The following is an 18376-nucleotide window of genomic DNA, read 5'->3' on the forward strand; positions in this document are numbered from 1 at the left end:
AGGGGTATTCACTGCGCGCCATATTTGAGGGCGATGTTTAGAGCGCATGCTCAGAACGAGGTCCCATTAATAGCCTGCAAAGACCGGCAGTCTTGATGGTGCCCAATGCACATTGCGAAAGAACTGCGGAAGCTCGCCGTGAGCACGCGCTCAGCAGCCGAGCACACAGATATGGCCGCCAGTGAATACTCCCTATAAAGTGGAGTTATTTTCTCGGGGAATTCGTGAACCATCCAATGAAGACGTGAGCACGCGAGGGGCACGTGCCCAAGTTGCCCAATTGGTGAACGCCGATATGCGCCCCCTAGCGTGCTTTTCGCTGCGATGCGTGCACCAGTGGCACACGTGCACTCGGAGTTGTCCGCTTTCGGAATAGCGAAGCTACCGCCCATGTTCAGTGACCACGTTTGTTCCTCTTGTGTATGCGAACAGTGCTCGCAGCTGCCGGCGACGAGGCAATCCCGACCCGCCGTCCGACTGTGCTCGGCCTTGGCTCCCGCCGATAGTGGAGGCCAGGGGGCCCTCGAGTGGTGTCCAGAAAAGAGCGACCAGGGGTGCTATGTTGCGCTTTTTGCACTCCCAGGAGACTAGGGAGAAGGAAGTGACGTCAACGACTAGAGCAAATGCAGATTGGGTGTTGGCAGAAGAAAACGAAATCAACACCCAATCTGCCTTTGCTGTGTCGTTGACGTCACTTCCTTCTCCTATAGTCTCCTGGGAGTCCAAAAAGCGCAACATAGCCCCCCAAGTATGGGATCGAGGGGGGTGGCGAATTCCAGATATTGGCTCGGTGTGTATGTGTGTGTTGGGGGGGGGGGGGGGGGGGGGGGCGATAATTTAGGCGGCGGACGGCTCCCAGGAGGTTATGTCGCTGCCGTCGCCGCCATATCACATGCTGCCTAAACCAAAAAGACCTCAAAGCAACGGCTAATACAGTATTAATGTCCTCTAAAAAAAGATGAGAGAACTTAAAATAATATGTGAGGTGTGGCTGGTGTTCATCGTCGAAGTCAACTGGCCACTTCCAGTGAACAAGAGTACTCCTGCATTCTCAAAACAAATGTAAAAAAAAAAAAAAAAAAGAAGAGCGGGCAAAGAGGTTTTAGAAGAAGCAACCCCCGCTATTTAAGATTGCCACAGAGTGGTTTACACGCTCCTTCAGAACAGGAACGAAAGCTCCTTTCTTGTTCCTTAATCCTGGAAGGAGTTCCCGTCACAGGTTCCAGTGATTCGAAATGAACGATTCACCATTACGTTTCTTTTAGATTGGTATAAGTCGTTACCTTAAAGTCAAATTCGACTAATTTATTAAAATATTGTACCGCAAAATTTTTAAATAAGGTAAAGGAAGCAAGCCCCCCGCTAACGCCTTCGGAACGGCGGCGCAGAATCTGCAGCGAGCCGAGAACGGTGCGCGGGCGGACGGGGTCACCCACGCACGCACGTACTCGGGTTTTGAGTCAGGTTCGATGAGCAACCGCGGTCCACGACGTTCTGCTCTTTCTATCTACGCCCTAAAGAAACGCCTGCACGCCTACTTCCCCTGCAGAGCACTCGGTAGAAAAATCACTCCCTCGTGCGCAACAGCACGCCCAGCGAATGACAAAACGCAGAAGGGTTTGGATTTGGGCTGGTTGGTTGAATATGTTTAGGGGTAAAAAGGGCTAAAAACGACGGACGAGTAGGAGAGACACACACCACAAAGCGCTACTTGCAACTGGTTTAATCCAGTTGCAAGTAGCGCTCTGTGCTGTGTGTCTCTCGTACTCGTCCGTCGTTTTTAGCGCTTTTAACCCCTAGACAAAACGCGCGCGCGTTCCAAGGGAAAAATAAAAATAAAGAAGATTTGCTTGAAAATGCGATTTGTGAATGGACGGCGCACTCGATCCCTCACTGCCAGTGTTATAGGTGCTACCGAAAAAGAGTTACGAGGCACGCTATGCGTTACTTGCAAACAAAAGGAACGCGTCACCGTTAGATATAAAACACGTTACTTTTGCGTAACTTTTTTAATGTCAATTAAAACGGTTTGACATTTTGACGTTGCAAATATGCAAAAACGCCATATTAAAAAGAAAAAAATATATATATTATGACCACGCAGGAATTTAACATAATTGCCCTATTGCTTTTACGGTTCTGATCGTGTGATGAGCGCGGGAATTCATAACTTGGCGCCTAGAAATACGAAGATATTGTGGTGTAAATTTTTAGAAGTCTCGGGAAGATGTGAGGAGTAATGCAAGTATGCCCAATAAGCGTTCCACGTTAAAAAAAAAAAAAAAAAAAAAAAAGAAAAGAAAGTAACGCTCTGCCGGAATAATGGCTGCGCCGTCGGGGACTCGTCATAGACCCCTTTCAAAAGTCCAAGAAGACAGGTTGGCGGTCGCCATTTCTCGGGAACGAAGCCTGCGATTGGACCAGTGCTGAAGCGAACTCCCGCCGAACCCCGACGCAACCCTCGTGTCCAATAGATGCTCAAAAGTAGGTGGCCAAACAACGGCGGACTGGGATAGTTGACGCAGCAGCTGCTAGATGGCGCGCACTTTTGTAAAGGTGCTCTGCTGGGAAGTAGGTCTACAGTGGGCGACACAATTAGCGCGAAGTCCACTTCGCCGCTTCCCCGTGGCTGTTTGTGAACCTCAAATGCTACCGGCGGCTTCCGTATAATGGAATCCTAGAATTAAGTAAAGAAATATCATTATGAATACATTCGTGCCTCGTTAATATGAACCCCGTTAATATGAACACAATATTTGGGGGACAAACTGGGAAAATAGGCGCATTTTTGTCTCGTTAATATAGACAACTCACTTATGGACGATTTTTTTGGGGGGGGGGGGGGGGGGGGGGAGAATTGGAGGCGTCCATATTAACGATACATCACTGTATCAATATCGTGAATTCCAATATCTATCTAACTTGTAAGTATCTTACGTAATAGAAAGCGATAAAATAGAGTAGGTAATAGGTCTATTTTCGGTAATATTTGAGGCCGGAGGCGACTTCGCCAAAACGTGTGGAGTCAGTCAACAGGCCAGTTTCGGCAGTCTGACTTTCATGGACGTCACATGGCCGTGGATTGCTTGCGGGTGGAGAGAGAGGCCCCGATGATTAGGCAGACACGCCTCAGTGGTTCATGCGGCGGGATTTGTCGGCCTTCAGATTTGCTTACGCTTGTCGAGCAAGTAAATCGATTCCACGAAAACGTACCGATCAGAGTGCCGAAACTGGCCCGTTGACCTACTCCACAAGCTTTTCCGAAAACACTGGCCGGAGACTGTAGCTACTAGCTGTACTCCGTCTCACTAAAACCGTGCAGTACTGCCAAAGCTACAGGGGAGAGAGAGCGTATGCCAACCTTTTCAACAGAAGGGAAAGGAGGAACGGGGGAGAAGGGGTGGGATTCCCACATCCCTCCTTTCTCTCCTTTTGAACAGGTCGGGATGCACCCCCTCTCCTGTATCTTTGGCTGTACCGCGCGGTTTTAGTGACATGATATATAATGTCCCTTTTCGTAAAAAAAAAAAAGAAAAAAAAACCACTATAAAAAAAGCCCGTAAGTCTGCTTTCCCGCACAACTCTCGGAGAGCCAATCACCGCAACTTACGAAGGCAGCTCAGCGAATGACAATGACATTAAGCAATGCAAGCGTGACGTTTTGCATTGCCTAATGTCACAACTCAGACTGCGTTTTTTGGTCTAAACATATGTTTCGGCATGGTCATTCGCTGAGCTGCCTCCGTAAGTTGCGGTGATTGGCTCTCCGAGGGTTGTGCGTGAATGTAGACGCACAAACTTTTTTTAGAGTGTACAGAAACAAAAAAATGCAACAGTAAAACTTAGAACAACGCCGATTTCGACATGTGACTAATTGACTAATTTATGTCGTTTATAAGTAGGGTTCCGTTTTTTCAAGGTCTATTTTTCTTCGAATTCGGGTTTTTCTTTTTTCGTGGGTTTATGTTTTCAACATACTCCGCGTTTTTCGGTGTAAATTCTTGGCAGAGAACAAAACATCGGGGTTTATCGGGGGTGCAAAAAAATAAAACACGTGCATGGAATTCCCAACCTCGTGGAACCCGAATACTTGGAAAACGCCTTCATAGCGATAAGTGGAGGAAGCGACGCACTGGCTAAATTGCTCATCTACATCTGGGAGACTCGTCGCCCGTTGAGGCAGACCAAGTTCTAGGCTGTATAACCATACACACAACCCAATTTTTTTTTTTTTTTTTGGAGGAAGCGAGGTAAAGGGTTGCTGAAGAAGGAACTAGCTTTGCGGACAGTTCAAGATGAAGCTGTAAATAAGAAATTTCTTCCCGCAAGGCCCTGTTGAACAACTGATTCGGGGGTTTTTGCTTTTCCCAGTTTCTGAGAAAACCGGCTCGGGGGTTAATTATTGGGGTTTATCGGCATTTTCCGAAAGGCTTCCCTTTCCGAAAACACGGAACCTATAAATGGCCTCGAGATCGACCTAGAGGTGGCGCTAAGGTCGCGCTATCATCATCATCATCAATGGGGGGACAGGAGAACGGCCGCCCCATAGGCTCTCCAGTTTGCGCGTGAGACGGCGTATATTGTTGCGTTTATTTTGCCGCATACAATCGGTGGGAGAACAATTCTAGCGGAAAAGGATGCGGTACTGTTCGGTGCTTCAGTGAAGATCAAATCGTGTTGCCAGCGTGCGGCCTAAATTTATATAATCGCTTCTGTGGGTGCGTTGTCTGCTCTTGGCAGACGTTGGAAAGCATGGATCACCACGACTGATGCCTGTCTCCGGCTGAACTGGAATATTTATATTAAATATGTGTTTCTTTTAAAATGGATGTATCGGTTCATCAACGTTGGAATAAAAAAGAAACAATAAATTCCAACGCAGATAGCATAATACTGGTACTGCGGGCTGTGAAATCGCAGCTTCTACGCTTTTTTTTTTTTTAACTTCTAGCTTTTGCAGGAATATAAATATTTAGAACGAAGATAAGTAAGCGCTGTATTGGAAATTACGATGCTATTCAGTTCCTCTGCCATTTTACTGTGCTATTGTGTGGGTAAGTTTTTTGGAGTCTAAACAAATCTACAGTGTTGCGATGAGGACAGGGTGTCTCTTCTACTTAAGATCTGCAAACTGCACGGTTGGCAGGACAACTGAAACAAGTGAAACAAACTGTTCTAATATATCTGCCGTGACTGTAATAAACGGGTATAACCGAGCAACGCAGCAATGTTCCTGTTATTAAATGATTTTCTCGGTAGTGTGGGTTCACCCGCTTCAATTTTCATGGTGAGGGCCGCGGATGTCAAGAGGATAATACTATAAATTTCTGGCTAAATACACTTGTATTCAAACACAGTAGATTCTGCAACCCCAACAAACGACGCGCACCACGACACAGACAGCATCGGCCGCAGTGATACTCTTTTACTGATGAGGGCTAGCGACCTTCACGAGACTTTCCGATCACCCTCCGCCCTCACCTAACGTATATCGGGACCGGGCAGTTCATCGAATTAACTTTCAGATTATTCAAGTAATGCCTTAATTGCCATTTATTTTTTGCCGGTTAATTGGAGTATCGTGCTGGAGAACTCAACAAGGAGTAAAAAATGCCTGCTTTAATATTTTTGACGTCTTTATTTCTTTTGTGACACTAGCTTGCACGGTAAACCACTTCAGCGTGCTTGTCATTTCATTTAAGTTAAAAAAAATACTTCATTTTAAAAAGCTTTCCATGTTCATATTTATGTAGAACTCACAACATGAAGTTTAGAATGGGAATGCAATATGTCATTTATAACATAGTGAAACCAGTAAAAAAATGCGTAGTTTTAACGTCTTTCACGCAATATGACAGGCGAAAAATCAACATACGTATATATTGATTGATTAGTCTATTAAAGGATAGTGATCAATCGGGTTAATTTTCTAATCAGGCCACAGACTTACTCAACATTCAATGCTTTATGAAAGCCACGGTTTGTGCGAGATAACAAAAATGCGTGGGACCAGCGATTGTATACAAACCAACACACTAAGATTATGGAAGCTTCCGACTTAATAATAATCGCTTTGCTGAATTTCTACGCATGGGAAACGATAAAAACATAAAACATTTAGTAAGGAATGTCAAGCTCAGCCTGAAACGGGCTTGCGTCGTCGAGATCCATGCTTCTGAGCGTGCGCCCGTAACAGACGACGCACGGCGGTATCCCCACTTTCTCGCGTTTCCAATTTCGGCTCGGCCGCACGGTGGCGACACGGTTCGATCTCGAAACGAATAGGGGGCGCGCTGGTCAGGCGAAATGGCGGACGAAAGGAGGTCGTTTTCGTCGTTCAGCACGCGGACCACCATACATCTCTTTTCTCTGCAGCGTAAAATCGGTGTTACATATAAAAGAAAAGCGATTTTTCGGCGAAAGAAACCTTCTTCTAGTCAGTGCGTAGAAATGGCATGGCGGAAGCATAAATATAATTACTGGAAGCGATGTTTTTTTCTATGCTGCCTACGGGAACCAAGCAGCGTCGAACGACATCCTCTCCTGAGCTCCTCGACGTTGCCGCTACGCGGCATCGGTTTCGCTAGAGTCGAAGTCATGCTGACGGGGCACAGAATCACCTTGACGGTGGCGCCAACAACGATAGCAGCTCTTTCCCATCAGAACCAGTTTATAGGGCCCGGTAAAGATCACGTAGCAGCGACCTGTGCCGCCTATGCACCGAGATGGAGACGAGGACACGAGAGGGGACGTCGAAACGCCGAGCTGTCGTCGATTGCATTCGAATTATACTTAAAGGCAGTGTTGTACACGTTGCTCAAAAAAAGGAACGAAAGCTCGTTCCTCGTTCCTTCTGATTTTCGGAACGCGTTCCCGTTACGCGTTCCTTACGTGAAAAAGGAACTCGTTCCCGTTACAGTTAATAAATGGAACGTATCGTTACATACACGTTACATTTCCATTTTGATGATTACCATATTTAGTAAGATAGATCAAAGCTATTTTTTAAAATCTATCCCATCAAATGGCAACATACGAATTTGAATGTCGTGATGGAAGGGTACGAGTAGAAGAAAGCATGCAAACAGGGATGGGGAGTATTTCAAATACTTTGTGTATTTTGCATTTGTATTTAATTGCAAATTGGGTAATGTATTTAACGTGTGTATTTAAATACAAAAATGTGGGTATTTCAAATACAATTGTAATTAAATACAATTTTGTGGGCGAAAATACATCCCTCAAATTCATTGTCACTGTCCAAAGCAGGAAGAAAACTACGTTCTGCACCAAATGCAGTGTCTCTCAATCAAGCACAAGCGTTTAGTGACTTTGTGGTTACGGTGCTAGTCCAGGGCAAGAATAGTGACGAAATCGACGTTCGCTGGCGGACTGGCTAAATAAGTGCCTGTGACAACTTGTGATGCTCTCCAGCCTGATTTCCATTCATACTTTTGCCTGGAACATCCTAAATGCGCAAGTCGTCCAGATTTTCGCAACTGGTGCGAGTTGCAGCAATAAAACAAATTCTCTAGCTAGTGCTGCTGGTCTTGGTCGTCTCGGTTCTTTGTTGGTCTATACCAAAATGTAATCGCCAAAAAAAGCTGCTTGAAGCTTTGTACTTTTTTCACCTATTACGTCCAAGCTGATTATATTTTTTTGTGATTATATTTCTATTACGTTACTAGAGCCTCGCACACTAACTCCCGAGTGTGCGATGCAAAATTAAAATGAGATACCCAGAAACCCGCTGCAGGTGCCCTGAAGTCGCTGACGCAAATTTTTAGGAATGTATTTGGAAAAGTATTTGGAGGAGACCAAATACATTTGGTTGTATTTGTATCTTGTACTGAAATGCTTTTTTGGAAATGTAATTAGATTTGTGATTAAATACATTTTTGATGAAGTATTTTGTATTTGTATTTCGATACATATTTGCATGTATTTTGCCCATCCCTGCATGCAAAGCAGGGTTTCCATTGTCAATATATTCACCTTTAAAAATCTTTTAATCATATTCAAGTTTGTGGTGGGCGAAGTCAGACGAGCAAAATATATTGTTACTCCACATGGCACGAACGTTTTACAACCTCACGGGTTTTAATCTAACAAAGTCCCTTGTTCGAATTTAACAACAGTTTCTTCTCGATATTCCTGTCCTCAAAACGATCAAGTGAAGAAGGGGGTAGGACTTTTGGAAGACCAGTCTTGAAAACTCCAAGTCCTTCTTCGTGAAGGTTGGATTAGTTTTTCGGTTTGAAGGTGGGGGACTAGGGGAAAAGGATTAAAGGTTAATTTTTTTGTGTACCTTTTAAGTGACCAATGTTCGGGATACAAGGTTGCGTTCGATGTCTGGTAACATGTTCTTTTGTTGTAACTCTAGGCTTCTGTGAAAGTTAATTGATGGCTATAGTCGGCCTTATATATTTCTAGGTGTACGAGGATTAGTGGAAGCAAAGAAATTAGCCGAGTTTGACACGCCCTTCTTTCTGTGTCTTTTTGTTTGACTAAAAGTTTTGCTTTTTGTACCGCAGTCTCGGGCACTGAAAAAAGAAACATTGTCCACTAGCTTTACTGCACCATGCAGACTGTTACTAAACGTGGACCACACAAAATAAGATAATTAACCAAGAAGTTAACGAGATTCTGCTCTTCGTAGAGATATTGTTTTTATACTTTTAGAATTTCCCGCTTGGACATTAAAAAAAAAATACCCCTCTGGACGAAAAAAAAAAAAAGAACGCCGTTCCTTTTTCCGTTTCAGTAAAAATGTAACGCGTTCCCGTTCCAGTTCCACCTATGCAAAATGGAACGTCGGCGTTCCTCCGTTCCTCCTGAAAGGAACGCGTTCCAGGAACGTCGTTACTTGGAACGCCCTGCACTCGTCGAACGCGTTCCAATGAGAGATCCAAACGCCGGACGCCGGCGTTCAGCGTTCTAAGGCGTTCGACGAGTGCAGTGGAGGTAAAAGCAGGGTCTACCTACTGATCGCTCCAATCAGAGCTCGACGTCCCTCTCGTCTTCTCCTCTCCCTCAGCGTTCTGTGTCGCTCTACCAGTACACGTGCACCTACCAGCAACGTTCCGTGGACACAACACCCTCTGTCCTCGACACCGCCGTGCGCGCATTCGAACATGACGAGTTTTGCTCATATGGTTTTGCTTTGACACGGATGCCGATTTCGTTCAACTTTCCTCAATTAGCGCCGCGTTTTCACCAGTCGGTGTTCTTGTGAGCCCCGGGAGACGTGTTTATTGCCAGCAGTTATTATCCGCTCCAGCAGCGCGAGGATAATTGACTTTGTTGGTATAGCAACCCTGGAGATCGCCCGGGGACGGGATGAACTCTGCCCATACCACCCAGAAGACAATGCCGGCGAATTACGTCATCGTTAATGGATCTTTGACCCGCCCCAAACTACCAACACACCAAAGCTTGACGAGAGATATGCCGCAAAGCCACGTATCCCGTCGCGGGTCCATACCCCCCCCCCCTCCCCCAAACTGTAAAGTGAGATGTAGACTCGACCACCATACCACCATGCCCACACAAGTAAACCAAAAGAAGTACCGTCCGTCCCCTCGAAGACGATGCTGTTCTTAGCCTCGCGTACAGGAGCTTTTCAGCCGTGCCTCAAGAGTGTGCTAGAATACAGTAGCGCAAATCAAACACAAAAAGAATTTGACTTTCTCGCGCGAGGCTACATGATCTGTTATGCGAGTTGTGAACCTGCGAATCGAGGAGGTACGGACCCGCGTTTGATGTCTGTGCAGGTGGCGGGAGACGTCGAAGAAGTTGGAAAGGGTGAAACGGTGTAAAATACAAATACAAATAAACACGAAGAGCTTTCTCCTGCCCGAGAGAAGAAGAAAAAAACACGATGATGGAGAGCCTACTCGGCGTTGTCTTACTTGATCTTTGTCTTTCGTATAAAAAAATCGTACATGCCTTACCCGTTTTTCTAGTTGTTCTAGTGACCAATCATACAAAAAATTGTGTTTTCTGTTCCGCTACTCTCCCGTTCCTGATGTTTTCTATTTTGTTGAACTTGCTTTTCTTATGCTGCTGAATGTTCTGCTCGTATTTCTCCAGTTACTGTATTATGCTTATATTTTTAAAAAAGTAATGAGTAATTAAAGTAATCCGTTACCAATATTTTGTAACGAAATTACATTACAAATTACTTCTGAAAAAAAGTAACGTAGCAATTCCAAAATTACTTTAAAAAGTAGCGGATTACAAGTAATCCGTTACTTGTAACGGATTACTTCACAAGTCTGGATATATGGAGATGACTTGCCTTAAACGACAGGGAGTTTCTGACTACAAAGCTAAGAAAATCTGACATCTTCCCAATCACCACACCTAGAGTCGTCCTACTCTCTGTGAGGCTTAGTATATTTTTCGTGGTGCTAAAAATACGATTTGCTGCTCTTGGCTGCCAGCCGGTATTGGCGACTCCAGCGAAGTGAATGGACGCCACCTAGAGGCTACAACAGAAAGTTGTGGCGGCAGGTTCGCGCGTTAGCCTGTTTGAGCGATGAAGATATTCACGGCGCCTGGCAATCTATCTCACTTTAGCATGGACTGCTGTTAACCGCGCATGCTAAAGCGGGAGCTAGTTGCTTTAAATGAAGCCTCGGTGGCTGCACGAGTGCTCGTACAGCGGGTGCTCCAGTCGAGGCAGTCAAGGCTAGCCGCTCGCTCTTGCACAGCCTTCGAGTTAGTCCATGCCAAGGTGAGACGACAAAGCCGTAAAAGTAGGTTTAAAAACATGTGATGAAAATCACGTGTTTCTAAGTATGCAGATTTCTGAGCTTGATGGAGTTCTAGCCATGCACATGGTCAAGCGGGTGTTTTCGGGATACTTACTGACCTACCTCGCAGGCACATTGCCAGGATTTTGTTTCGGGGGGGGGGGGGGGGGGGGGTGGCGCCCATGACAAAATTCTGTATGAGGGGGAGGGGGAGAGGAGGTCCCAGCAAAACGGAAGATTTCGGGGGGGGGGGCACTGGTCCATTACCCCCTATCACTTACGTCTTGGTTGAATATATTTTTGCAGGGTACAGATGGCCAGACGACCTGACGGTGACATCATTCAGTTATGACGATGGACATCAATGTGACTGACTGACAGCCATGGACGGGACGCAGCGATGCACGATCTGGGTAGCGGCCCTGGTCCTCCTGGCCAGCGTTCACTCCGGCACCGACATCGTCGAGTTCCAGGTAGAGGACGGACCGCTGCAGAACGTCATTTACCTCAACATTGACGGCGGCGTGGTCGTGGTGGGCGGCCGCAACGCTCTCTACAAGCTGTCCCCAGACCTTGATCTGGAGGCCAAAGAGTCCACAGGACCCCGTCCTGATAATCCCCAGTGCACCCCGGACCCTTTAGAGTGCGCTCAGGGCAGAACTTTAACGGACAATGACAACCAGGTACTCCTGCAGCTTGGTCCTGCACATCCCCTTGTGCTCGCTTGTGGGACCATCTGGCAGGGCATCTGCTCGTTATATGTTGTACGAAGAAACGTAACCGTCTCGAGAACAATGGATAAAAAATTGTACGTCAACTACGTTGCCTCTCGTGTCAGCACGGTGGCATTTTTCCAGGGGGCCACCCTGTTCGCCGCGTCTACCTACGACGGCCGCCCGCTCGACTACCACCCATTCTCGGTGTCGGCACGCGACCTGAACTCAAACGGTTCCTTCAAGCTACACTCGTCGGACGATTCCTCGGCTTCCTTCGTCAATGTGGACCGGACGCTGAAGAAATCCTACAAGGTGCGCTACGTGTACGCCATGAGCCACGACGGATTCGCCTACTTCGTCACGGTGCAGAACGCCGGCTTGGCTCTGGAACTGTTCGAGACGCGAATAGCGCGGGTCTGCCTGGATGACCCTACCTTCCTGACGTACACCGAGCTGCCCGTCCGCTGTGCCAAAGGAGAGTCCAGGTTCCCGATCGCCCAGGCAGCGTCCGCCGGACCAGAGTCCCAAGGGGGCGACCGCCTGCTACTGGTGGCCTTCGGCAGGCCCTCCGGGGGCCGGATGCAGGAGAACGACGCCAGCGCCGGCTCGGCCGTCTGCTCTTTCAGGATGCACGACGTCGAGGAGGCCTTTCGCAAGGCCGTCGACGACTGCAACGCCGCCAAGCCGACGTCCAAGGTGTCGCATCTCTTCCACACGCCCGGCACACCGCAGGACTGTACGCGCTACGTAAGTTCAGTGTTTTTTTCCTCGTGTAAGCGAACTAAAAATTCGAATAAAAACAACAACAACAAACAAACAATGAAGGCGAAGGATGGAAAGGATTACAACACTAGTCGTCCCGAGCATCTTCTTATCGCTCCTCAGTCAACGAGATTTGGACATTTATCGGTGAGAGCGCCGAAGTACGAAGCGCGTGAACGTAGTGAAATAAAACAGGAAGGAGCAAGGAGAGACTTGAAAGATGCGATGTATGAGCTCAGAGACCATGAGAAAGTGATGCTCATTGTCTAAGCGCACTTCGCCTTTCTCCAGTTAATAGTAAGTATTTTGAGCTTCATCATTCACTAGAACCCTTCCTTTCGTCTCAGAAGGCCCCTTTTTAAATGCCTTACCGAATTCCGTGACACGCGTCATTCTTTTAATATATATTTAGCTCGGTCACGGCTGACTTCGTCGTCGAGTTACGCACTGGCACTGCAGTGAACAATTGAACAGACTTACTATCGTATTTTTTTACTAGGATCCAGTGGATAAGGAGGACTTATGCACACCCGGCGTGAACAATTACATCGAAGGGAAGACGTCCCTCTCAGGAACCCAGGTGGTGCACCTTCAGGACAGGCTGGTTACGTCGGTGACCGCCCTGCAACAGAACATGAGCGACGTCGCCTGGATTGGGGACAACAAGGGTTTCCTGTACAAGGTACGTGAACCAACTTCAACGTCCTTCGGCGGTGGCCAAACTTGTTAGGATCGCGAGTGTAGCGACCCAAAGGGCCAAACGAAAGAGGGGGTCTCAAACAAAGTGTATCATGATGAAACTTGTTCAAGTTAATCTGCACCAAGGAGTCCGGGGCATCCAAAGCTTACTTGACTAAAGATCACCTATTCAGTTTCAGTTTCAGTTTTTATTTTTTTCCAAGGGGAGACGGGAGGGAACCTTAGTGTTTGAGGCGATACAAGTCGCCTGACAGGAGCTCCTGCCTTTTATACTGATCATTTGAACGGAGTCGTTTGGTCAGTGACCGTCTCGGCCGTGAACGATGTTACAAATATAGTGCTGCTTTCGCACCAATATTGTTCTCCAATATTGTTGCTAAACATTCCAAGGAGTGTATCTCTTGCTAAGAAGTAACGGTACTAACAGTAGTTATTTGTGACAGTCTATGAAGCACCATCTCCATACTCTCCCAGCTGCCATGTTCTCGCTTCCCCGCAAAGACTGCCCCACTTTGCGCATACGCGTCTCCGTGGCAACTGAATCGTCTCTTGCGAAAAAAAGAAACACACATTTTAAAGAATACAAAAAGAAAAGAAAACAGGATGAACCCTTTTTTGTTTTTGGAAACGTTTTTACCACGTTGTGCCTGACTATCTTTATCCCAGTTGAACCAAAAAGAAAATATAAACGCTTCCAAAGCACATTCCAAAGAATGAAAGGGGGAAGGACGCCAGGCCAACGGTTAAAAATCTTATGGCCAATGCATCAACGATGACCACGCCCAAGTCAGCGCTGGCTTCCACGACGTGCTGGAACGGAGGCTGCGGTAGTTAAAGTCAGCTCCCAGGGGGCGCGTGCTCTATCTATGCTTCAAAGTGACAACACGAGCTCTCGCTAGCAGAGCGAAGCTGTAGTTTACGTTCTACTAAAAGTCCATAGTCTATCATGTTTAAAAATACACATAGTGATAAAAAATCACTTTTTCCTAGCAACAGTAATTTAAATCAAAATAATCGGATATAAATAAAATAAATCTGATTTATTTCATTCTTTTTCACACTTCTCTTAATCCGTAGCAGTTATAGGTTCTCTTTGACGTCACAATACACCATGACGTCGCGTTACGCAATAACGTCACCGTGATTTCACCTGACGTCACGTAACACCATGACGACATCATGGTGTTATATGGCGTTAAGTGACTTCATAACGTCGTTACATCAGGTCAGACGACACCCTTAACTCAGGTGACTTCACAGTTTCACCTGAGGTTAAGGTGCCTCGTGACATCACATGACATTGACGGCATTTTTATATAATCACAAAACCCTCGAACTCTGCTCTTCAGGGGCCATTTTTACTCTGCCCAGAAAAGGGGGAGCGCGGTGATTACCTAGAAAGTTTGCACACTTCGAACGCCTTTGGAGATGCTAAATGCGTTGCCAGTTTTCTTCATTAATTGCTTTTCGAGAGCCGAGCGCAGCTCTTAGGCGCCCGTTTCCGGCTTGAGCGGCGTCGCCGTCAGCGTCGGCGTAACCGCAAGGTCACGTGACCCCCCCCCCCCCCCCCCGAGGTCATGGGACCCCCCTGAGGTCACGTGACCTCCGTGACGTCAGAGGCGTCACGTGACCTCACGGGGGCCACGTGGACACCGTGGCGGAGTAGCAGGCTGGATGAGGAGGGAGGAGGGGTATACCCTCCCCCCAGTACCCTTCCCTCCTCCTCCTTAAGAACTGCGCCCTAATTCAGCGTTACATGGAATTGTAAACGGCTTTCATTTTTTTTTGTATTTTTCATACGAAAAGTAATGTCGCAGAAGTCAAATAATTGTGTTTGGTTATTGGATATTTTTCAACATATCGTTGACTATTTTCAACGTGCTATTTTTTTAAGTATCCCGCCGAACGGACGGAAAAACCCGAGCATGCGCCCGTGTTGCGTGCCTGACCCCTACTCTTGAATCCTTTAAAATGCAGGGTAAAGGCATATCAAGCGCCCACAAACTAGCGAGCCCCCCGACCTAACCCGTACGAAAATGTCAGATACAAGCCGGAATGAAAAATGTCCGTTCCGCCTGGATCTGAAATTGGGGCACCAGTTTTTACCCCGTTTGGAACCGCGCATTTCCAAACAGGATACAAACTGGTGCTCCAATTTCGGATCCAGGTGGAACCGGCTGGTTCAAGTGGTTCTGCAGAGCCACTGGTACCGCGCGGTACACCGATATACAAGCCAACGCCCCAATTTCAGACCCAGGTGGTTTGCCGCTAGGATTCCCGGTGCGCTCACCACTGGACCCTACAAAAGTATTTCGCTCGATGCCGCGAGCAAGCGAGAGATCGTCGCGATTTCAGACCCATGCGGAACAGCCTGGGTCTGAAATCGGGATGATCTCTCGCTTTTTGCGGCTAAGGGCATCGCGCGAAATACTTTTGTATACAGTCCAGTGCTGAGCCCAGCGGGAATTTTGGCGGCGCACATGGTCGTCCAGGCGTCGTCACCAAGCACGGAGCACAGAACACACACACAGCACGCACAAGCACAGTATCCACACTGTTAGAAAAACTCCTGTCAAAATATGGGACACATACATGCTAACCTTGTTGCCACAACATGTACTGTATTACCGGACTACAGAACATGTTCCATACTTCTTTAGTAAGGGACATGTTGTTGCTGTATGGGCAGCCACAACAAGTTCCATACACCATCATCACGGAACAAGTACTGTATGCTACAGGAAATGTACCATCGTGGCACACAGTAGCACATGTTCTGTTGCAAGCCATGCCAGACCATGTACCATTTTTACGAAGTACATTACATGTTCCAATGCGTCCAAAACGACACAGGTTACATTTATTGTACGTACGGAAAAAGTTCAGTCTTGTTTGTGATAGTACTCGCCCCATTTTATGTTACTGCCGCTATTCATGAGTACATCCGGGCTTTGTATGTCACATGCCAAGCTCCTCCTTGAAAAAGTTGATATGCGACATGCAAAACAGGGATGTCCTGGCAGTTTGCAGGCGCAACTTGATGCACGTCTTTGCAACATAAAATTACCTGCAATGCGCAAATGTTCCCCAAACTTGTATGTATGGAAAATTTGAACTGTCGTATCTAATGCGACCACTATCCTGAAAACAGAACAATGAATCTGTGACATATATACTCAATAGAACAGCCAGGAATGCCATGAGAAAGTGTTCACATGCTACGTCAAGTTTAGAGAGCATTGTACATGTAGTGACGGGGATAAAGGCAGATAAACATTTGTAAAAAAATCGTTATCAAACTAAGTTCACGCTTGGTCCTTTTGGTTCCAACCCATAGCAACGGACCCATTGCAAAGAAGACTGAACAGTTTGCTGCTTCAAAAATATTTACATTTATTTTTCTTTTAAGTGACTAGAGCAGATACACAATAAAAAAAACACAGTTCATGCCGCAAATATTTTGGGGGGCAGCTCAGCCATAAAAAAAAATATCAAAGTGAGCAGTCTCCTAAAAAAATATGACAAAAAATTATGCTGACATGCTACATCTCGAAACGAACCATCTTGGCCTATACAACAAATTGTAATATTAACAATAGAAAAGAAAGATTAATCTAAACAAGCACCGAAGTTTCTTTCCACTTCTTTTGGAACTTCGAGAACTCTTGGAGGGCTCCCTGCGCCTTCAGATGCACCAGAGCAACTTTTCTTGACGACTGCCGGGACCCCTCCTGCGGGTTCATTGCCACAAGTCGCCTGAAAAAAAAGATAACATAAATAATGGGTGGGATTTCTTAAAGGAGGATGTATAACAGAAGCTAAGGAGTTCCTGGCTCCTTCTTTAACTTCTCTATCGGTTAGTAATCCAATCTGGACAAATTCTAAACCTCGTCTATAGTATACTTTCAAGCCGAGACACGCCCTTAATTTGGACAGTCCGTGCAGACACCATGAGCCTCCAAGTCTGATCCTTGCATCAAGACGAATTGTGATTGTACACAAAAAAACAAAAAAAAAAAAAGAAAACGACTCAGCTTACTGGCATCAGTTCTCAGTAATAACTGGACACATTTCGGATCTTGTGTCAGCACACAACGCTAAAACATTCTACAACCCGAGATGGAGGCTACAAAGAAGGACGAACACATCCGTCTCAATTGAAACGTATGTCTTCGAAGCCTCCATCTCGGTTTGTAGAATGTCATATTAACCAGCTCGCCTGTCTAGTAAAGTTGTACCCAACGATACTTCGGTTAAAAAAAGGAATTCACAGTACCAGTAAATGCAATATTACAAAAAAAACTTGCCTGGAGTGCTTAAGCAGAATATTCTGGTTATTATTAGAGGGAGGTTATCATTTGAGCCCGTTCTCGTTTCGCCCTTGTCACTTCCCTATTGAAAAATCCGGCAAACACTTCCAGTGACATTCGGTGGAAACGGGTTAATTTCCACTCATTTTCACCAGCAACCAGCTTAGTTTACCAGTTTTTTGGTGGAAATATTACCGGCTGCCACTTCCAGTAACCAGTTTTCGCTGGACCTTTTACCGAAGCCACTTACGGTTAAAATCCGGCAAAACCTTCATGTGACAATCGGCGGAAACGGGTTAATTTCCACTTATTTTCACAAGAAACCAGCGTAGCCACTTTCGGTGGAAGTTATACCAGAACCAGTTTCGATTACCCACCGCTGGAATCCTACCGGAAGCCACTCTCGTTTGCCGGACACCGAACATCACTGGAAGCCGGCGCAAGGGGAACGGCTAAAGTCAAGGAAGCCAAGAAGAGCAGGGGGACTGTGTTTGTAATGGCGGCCGCCAATGCAGCGGCATTCTCGTGAGTGCGTGTTTTAACTCCAAACGACGTTGCAATTCTGCAAGAAGTGCGTCCAGCGAACTATTTTGACGATCCAAAAAGGTGGGCTGCGATCACCGGCAACTTGATATTTGCGACAGGCAGAAGTCTGGACCAGTGCAGGTACGAGACCACTCGAGCGGCTTTCTCGTGAGTGCGAGTTTTAGCTCAGAACGACGTTGCAATACTCAAGAAGTGCGTGCAGTGAACTGTTTTGACGATTCCAAAGGGAGGGTACTTTCGCCCCGTTTCATTCGAAACCAGTTTACCAGTCTTTGGTAGATTATTGGCCGGCAAACAGATTTCACTGGAATGCCACCGGCAGCCCCTTTCGTATACCATGCAGACGACCCGGTTTTCCTAGAAATCTTAACCGAAACGGGTGACTCGCTTCCCTGTTTACCGACCTTCACTCGAAGCCGACGCGAGGGGAGGGGGAAGCCGCGACGAGCCGGCGATTGGGTGTGTACTTATGGTGCCTCGCACCAAGGACGAGTCCCCACGCACCCTCTCTCCCTCGCATTGGGTTCGTGGGGAAAATGCAAGGAATCGTTCTGCTGACTTATTATATTTTTATTTTTCTTTGAAG

General features: G+C 46.6%; 1 protein-coding gene across 2 annotated transcripts in view; it reads left to right on the forward strand.

Annotated features, from left to right (window-relative positions):
- Nucleotides 1-18376, forward strand: part of LOC115324778 (hepatocyte growth factor receptor-like) — a 90945-nt gene that overhangs the window by 23701 nt on the left and 48868 nt on the right. The window contains exons 1-2 of one of the 2 annotated variants that reach the window (XM_042291675.1): nucleotides 11066-12220; nucleotides 12735-12917. The exons of the other annotated variant lie outside the window; for it this stretch is intronic. Coding sequence (XP_042147609.1) covers nucleotides 11141-12220; nucleotides 12735-12917 — 1263 coding nt within the window. The 5' untranslated portion in view covers nucleotides 11066-11140. Of the gene's footprint in view, nucleotides 1-11065; nucleotides 12221-12734; nucleotides 12918-18376 lie in introns of those variants that run through there. 2 annotated transcript variants of the gene reach the window in all.

This window comes from Ixodes scapularis, unplaced genomic scaffold (genome assembly GCF_016920785.2).
Source record: "Ixodes scapularis isolate PalLabHiFi unplaced genomic scaffold, ASM1692078v2 PGA_scaffold2__306_contigs__length_199485367, whole genome shotgun sequence".
Classification (NCBI taxonomy): Eukaryota; Metazoa; Arthropoda; class Arachnida; order Ixodida; family Ixodidae; genus Ixodes; species Ixodes scapularis.